The sequence below is a fragment of the Aythya ferina genome (genome assembly GCF_964211825.1).
Source record: "Aythya ferina genome assembly, chromosome: 19".
Classification (NCBI taxonomy): domain Eukaryota; kingdom Metazoa; phylum Chordata; class Aves; order Anseriformes; family Anatidae; genus Aythya; species Aythya ferina.
Window position 1 is genome coordinate 12,919,505 of NC_140309.1, and position 6,826 is coordinate 12,926,330.

At 41.5% G+C, this 6,826-nt stretch overlaps 1 protein-coding gene across 1 annotated transcript; it reads right to left on the reverse strand.

The window, feature by feature from the left end:
- Positions 1-201: 201 nt before the first annotated feature.
- Positions 202-6,614, reverse strand: XAF1 (XIAP associated factor 1; the record flags this gene model as incomplete). Its single annotated transcript, XM_084493450.1, has 6 exons — positions 202-339; positions 2,545-2,898; positions 3,165-3,232; positions 4,028-4,280; positions 5,586-5,636; positions 6,543-6,614. The coding sequence occupies 6 exons, from the start codon at positions 6,612-6,614 to the stop codon at positions 244-246; spliced, it is 894 nt and encodes a 297-aa protein (XP_084349576.1). The 3' UTR covers positions 202-243.
- Positions 6,615-6,826: the final 212 nt, after the last annotated feature.

Sequence of the window (6,826 nt, forward strand, 5' to 3'; positions counted from 1 at the left end):
GAGAGGGCACAACAACAGTCTGCAGCTGTCTTCTGATGACAACCACACATGTGAGCAGCAACCCTTTCCTGTCAGCTGCCCCCTCTGGTTGATACAACTTTTTGTAGGTGTGCAGCAAAGCTTTTGAAGATCCTTTTCAAAAGAGATGAAAATGTTTTCCTTTCTCTGTATAAAGATTTACATTATGAAGCATGAGCTGCCTGCCCAGTTCCTCTTCAAATTTGTTTTATTCATGGACTCTCTTCAGACTGTATTATGTTTACCAGCCATCCTCAAACAGACTTCAAAGACCAATAAAGGAGTTCCTTGGAGGCCTGGTAAGTCCAGCACTGCTGGAATCTGTAGAGACACCAAAGCAAAAAAATGAGAGAGAGCTTATGCTTTTATACAGATGGATCCATTGCTGTGATACATATCCAAGAATATTAAGAATGGTAAACTATATGAAGGTGTAACCAGTGCAAAGCAGTGCAAAGCACTGGTTTCAGTGGTGAAACCTGTGACATGCCTTTCTTAAAAAGGAATAAAAACCTGAGTCACTCTTTTTTCTTGATCTGGAGTAGCAAGACACTTTTATTCTTCATTGATAAACCTATTGCACCTGCAATACCTTTTGCTAAAGCTGAACTGTAGTTTCAGTCTGAAGATGCTTCTCTATTTCCAAATTTAATCATGAGCTCTCTAGAAAGAGTCTTCTGTAAAACAAACAAAGCCCAGTTATAAGTCTTGTTAAAGTTACAGTTTTACAGCCTTCCTGTGTCTAAGTCATCACTCAGCAGTGCAATATAAAGAAATGCAGTGCAAGTCAAATAATCCATGTAATTATCCTTTTTTTTTTTTTCCTCAAGACTTATGTCCTGTAATTCAAAACTAGACAAACTCCCTATCTCTCACTTTGGTGCTTTCTTTAATTTCACAGGAGATGAAAGATTTAGATGGAGAAACAATACCTAATTTACTGAATAAAGCATAAAGGGACAGACTGAGAACAACTGCTTTTAGTTCCATTTAATTAACTGGACTGAAAGGAAATCATACTGTTAGGAACTGAAAAGCAGAGAGTGATGTTAGAAAAGAGATAAGTAATAAGATTCACAGTCTACCTGGGATAGGAGAATGAAAGAGATGCACTTCCTATGGTCTGGGATAATTATCTCAATGCTTCTACTGAATATGCAATTTTTACTATGGAGAAAAGATTAATTTTACTTCTTGTCTCTGAAACAATTCTTTAAGGCTCCATTCAGAGTTGGAGTAGATACTCCTGGGACAGAACATCTGTTCTGTGAAATCTTTGTGCAGATCTCCGCTTATAGTAGCCCTATTTAGAGTAGCATAATTTGAGAGGCACAACATATATATGCATGTGTGAGGCAAAAGACTGAAAATACAAGGGCTCTGAAGCAGTGTTTGCTCAAATAGTTTACTGAAAAAGGCACTTTTGGATTAAGTGCAAGCAGGCATGAATTTTGTAAATACCTTGCTGGAAACTAGCTTGCCCAGAGTAGTGGAGTCTTCTTCCATAGAAGTCTTCAAAAGCTGTCTGGACATGGTCCTGGGCAACTTATTCTAGGTGTCTCTGCTTTAGCAGGAGTGTTGGACCAAATGACCTCCAGAGGTCCCTTCTAACCTTAACCATTTTGTGATTTTGTGAAATGTACACTTTTAGAAGCCAAAATCAACTTTTTTATTTCACAGCTGTCTAAAATGCATTCTTCACACATGTTTTCTGCTGGGTGGGAGGGGGGAGAGAGAGGAGAGAATGCTGGGGAAACCCAAAATTATTCTTTTTTTTCTTTCTCTTGACCTAAACTAGCTTCCTCTTAATTCCAGTACTAAAATGAAAAACTAGCCTTTTGCATTACTTTGTTACTAAAACTCTCTGTAGAGTCACTTCAAGAACCTCATGGGAATGCAGTATGTGTTGGAATCCAAAAAGCTTTGTGATATTCCAAGTATTAGCTCTTCCAGATGCACTTCCTCTGCAAAATTGTTCCTATTAACCCAGTACAGAATAATCCTGAATGATGGGTCCTGTTCTAGGTTTCTGAAGTTCTGCAATACCTTTTTTTCCACTGTTTGATATTTGGTTCATCTTAGCATTTCTCAAAGACATCAAAGGTAGATGTTTGATCTAAAATATAAATAATAGTTGTATTGGAGGAGAACATTATATTCAACCCACAATCACATTCAGTAGTGAGGCAGCTAGGCCCCTTTGTTGGGATGCAAAATTATCTAGAGCTCCATCTCTAATACAGCTTAGATATAGTGTTTGATTAGCAGGAACAATACCAGTCTTCAGAACAAAAGAGTGGCACTGAAGACTTTCCAGGATTTGAGCTTAAAATTAATGGCTTGAGTTGTGGTTAGTATTTCCCTAAAAATCAGGTGCCTAAAAAATAGGCAACGGATCTTGTTTGTATAGATGTGAGCAAATGGACCCTGGGCAGTGAGGGGATAAGTAGCAAATACTTATTAATATGCAGGTGTGGCTCTTTGTTCAAGCATGTAGGAGGCTGAATCCAATACATCACCTCTCACCTCATGTTTCTGAAGAGTTGGAAGTGGCAGAATAACGTTGCAGTGGGCACAGTTCACCAGCAAGTCGTAAGACCAGGTGTCTTTAAGAGCTTGAGGTGATGTGGAAAGTCTGCCTCTTGTGGGAGAAGGAAAGCCAACCATCTTTTTGTTCTTTGAAGGTTTGGGTGAGGTTTTGGAGGTCAATGGATGGTACCTTCCTTTCCCTTTGGGACAGTGATCTTTCCATGCTATTGCCTTTTCAGAACTGGAAGAGGGAGCCAGGGAGGTAGAAGGCTGTGGTGGATCACTGCTGGGTTTTGAAGTTGACTGGCCAGCAAGAACTTCTGTCAGCTTATGAGCTGTACTGCTTTTATTCTGCTAAAAAGAAAACAATAATGAAGTGAAAATTTGCATTACACCCAACTGCATGGTATCCTGTGGTTTGCAACAGAGGTAAGTCTTTGGGAAGGGTAGTAGAAACCATGTCATAGTGATGCTGCAGCTGAATATGTTGTATCATGAAACTTAATTTGAAGAGCCAAGATACACTGCCTTTTCTTATCTAATATACAGCTTTTTGGAAAAATAACCTGACTGAAATTAAACACAGATCATTCTCGTTCAGTTTCAAGTATGCTTACCAGATGTTGGGAGTACTGGTCATCTGGGAATGACTTATTGCACCTCACACAAAGATTGTCAGTGGTACCGTCAGAAGGATAAAAGGGGAGAAATAAAATGCAGACAGAAGTAATCTACACAGGCTGCCCAGATCCACTTATGGTCACTGGTGATACAGAAACAGATGATGTTTATTCCATTAGCCAAGAAGGAATTAGAGCTGTGACTATATTTTGCTTTTGGCATCACTCAAAACTAAACCAACATCCCTTCTCACACACTTCAGAGTATTTGAAATTCCACTGTAGCACCATGTTTTGTGGTTGGTTCACTCCTGCCTTGGCCGAGCTTATTCTAGGCCAGGACTGTGTATATCCCTGTTGCCAGGGGGTTTTGCTCTCTACAGTTCATTTTACCGAACACTAAGTGGTTTCTGTTCTTTTCTGGAACCTTTTACCAGATTCATGATTTTTTTATTTTTTTTTTTTTGACGTACTCTGTTCAGTACCTTAGGCCTAATAAAGCTGTTCTCAACTTCAAGAAATAAGTGGCTTTATGAAGTATTCAGAAATTTTAAATCATTTTTGCTCTGTGTGACAAGTAGAAAGAGGAAGATCCAGTTATTTTCTGACAGAAGGAATTTCACTTCCAGCCTATACGGGCAGCATAACAGAACATGGCCAATGAGCCAGCAGTCAGTGGAATCATTCTGGCTTTACAATAACCAGCATAATAGAAAGCAACACTTGTCCCTTTCACTGTGGTTGGTTAAACAACAATATCCTTCAACCTGCATTACTGAGAACTGTAGAGAAGGCAGGAGGATTTTCATCAACATTTAACAGAGTTGACCCAGTACATAACAATGAGGAATTTTGCTTACCAGTGGAGTAAATAAATTTTGCATTAGTAGATGCTTCACTGACTTGAAAGTTCACATCCTTATGACAGGACATACCACTGTTCTGACAAATATCTTTGTGTTTGTTCTGGTCTTTGTACATGACATATTTGTTACACTCCCAACACCATTCTGTTCGACTGGCACATGTTTTTAGGTGTTCCTGAAGCTTATTGAAGGGAATTTCCAGCACACAGATTTTGCATTTCATTGCTTGTTTGTGGCATTGCTTGTCCTGAACATAAATAGAGGAAATTATTCCAAACTTTTTATCAATACCAGAAGAGGGCATTGGGTGACATCAGTGACAAACTGTTTAAGAATACCCTCCCTAAGGAGTATCTACACAGGCAAATGAAGGTATAACTGTGTTAAAAGTTCACCTGTCTAGGCTTGCTATAATTTAGGAGGATTTAGGCAATAGAAAGAAAAATTTGAATATTGTGCTATGTCAGTAGAGGTTGTCAGTAGAGCACAAGCCTACCATGAAAACTCTAATACTTTAGTTAACACCACTAAGGGAAGCCTTTTGTGTCTTCATTGATTTGTTTCCATTAAATGGTTAAACTAAAGCTAGCATAGACATGCTGTTCTCACCTCCCAGCCTCTGCCAATTCTTTTGTGAATCTCTTCCTTAGCCATTTCCTTGGCCTTACCCTTATGCAGTTTTAATGTCTACCCAGCACATATGCTGGTTTCTTAGCATGGATGGAATGGCTAGGTTAAGACCACATAAATTAGCAACAGTATGCACTGTTTTGAGTATGACCTCAAAACAGGGGAGTCGGAAAAAAAAAAAAAAAAAAAAAAAAAAAAAGTAAAATAAAATAAAAATCCCCAGGAAGAGGCAAAAGGTCAGCTCTTCTAATTTTCTTAGGGAAGATAAATTTCCTAAAGAAAATCAGCTTTAGACATCAGCAGGAGCTTCACATGATCAAGATGGATGAACAATGGAATGGATTTTCTGTCTGAATGTTCTTTTAAGAAGTTACAGAGACAACTATCAGAAGTTTTAGACAAAGTTTATTCAAAGCATTCCCTACAACCCTTTAGTATGAAATACACAGGCTCTCTTTATGCAAGGCTAAGTGTTGGTTTTCCTTTATGACCAAATAAAATTGAGGCTGAGCTCATTTGACCTTGTTAGGTATGACTCTTTTTAATTGCAGTGCTCCCCTTCATTCACATAATCTTCCCAATGGCCTAACTATTAGAGACACAACAAGCTATGCTTCATTCTCCCATTTAGCCTTCTGTCCTACCAGAGAGAGCTATTTATCTTTAAAAATATACATATAGTATCACATATCTACAAACATAGCAACAGAAGGGAACATCAGACATGAGTGAAAACTGAGGTAACTGCATAGATTGGTGTGTCTGTGCAATGACTTTTCTGCCAGATGCTGTCCTGCAGCATAGGACAGGGCTATGCAAGAAACCTCTCCACAGGAAAGCAGCAAGAAAGCAGCAACCTTGACATGTGAAAATTAATATAAAATCTTTTCAGAGAAAATGGAGAGTGAGAAAGATCTATTACCAGTTTTCGCAGAACCTGGTCTCTTCTGTCATGATTTTTCTTGTTATTGTGCTAGGTATCCTTTCTTCTACAAGAAGAGGGGTAAAAGAAATTAAACTGAACGCATCTGTTGCAATAGCTCCACTCCAAACAGTTGCTTACCCAAAAGATCTTTCAATAAGGAACTGCAGCACTATTAGATAAGCATGAGTTTCTAGTGTGGGTTCCACATACAGATTAGTTCAGTGGTCCTTAGAGGAACTATGAGGTTTCTCTTTCTTCCTTTTCTAAGTAAGTTTATCCCCAGTATTGGGTTTATGCAGCAGGCAGGGTCACTGCCTGGAGATGCCTGAAGCAGTCAGGGGCAGGGGAACAACCCTGCCCCAGTGCAGTGGGGGGCTGACCCTGGTCAGCCACTACCCCACAACACCCAGGCATGTCTGCACTCTTCAGGGCACAGGGCAAGCTGGTGGCTCCCTCAGGAGGGAAGCGGGAGTCTGCTCACACACCCTCCAGCAGTGCCTCAAGGATGAGAGGGGCAGCAGAACGCTCTCTTCATTCACTGCTTCTGAGAGGTCCTCAGGCCTCCACCTCCCCTTCCTGCCCAGTACAGACAGAGCTGCAGAGCAGCATCTCCTTGTGCCTGCCATGGCAATAGTCATGGGCAGCCCTCAGGCCGCATCACCCCTTCCTGCCCAGCAGCTGCACTGGCAGCAGTGCAAGTGCAGCAGCAGCACCTGTCTGCAGAGGAACCTGCAGGGAGCATGGCAGCCCACCTGTGAACTTACCCTTGGTAATATATTGCTGATAATCATGATGTTGCAGTCTACAAGGACACAGTCCAAACAGGTGCCAGCAGAGAGGGAGAGGCAGCACCATGAAACAAACCCTCAAGCTCTGCGGTCAGTGAGGGCAGCCCTTGGCAAACAGGTCTGCGCACAGCAGCCCTTTGCTGCAGGCCCTGGCCCTCGCCATCACCTGGCTGGTGTCATCACGGCCATTGTTCTCACGGCCCACCCAGGCAGAAGGGCTGTGGGGCTGTTGCTGCATGTCTGGTTTGCAGTGAGCAGGGAGGGCAGGGGTGAACTGTGTCCCCCTTCCACCTTTGGAGCAGTGGTTACACTAGCATCCAGTCTCATAAACCCACCTTGACCTCCCTGGGGCACTGCTGGCTCACCCGGGCCAGAGCAGTGCTCATGTCACAAATGAGAACTGCCAGCTAGTGGAGGGGAAATATTTGCCCACTGGCACCATGAGGTAGA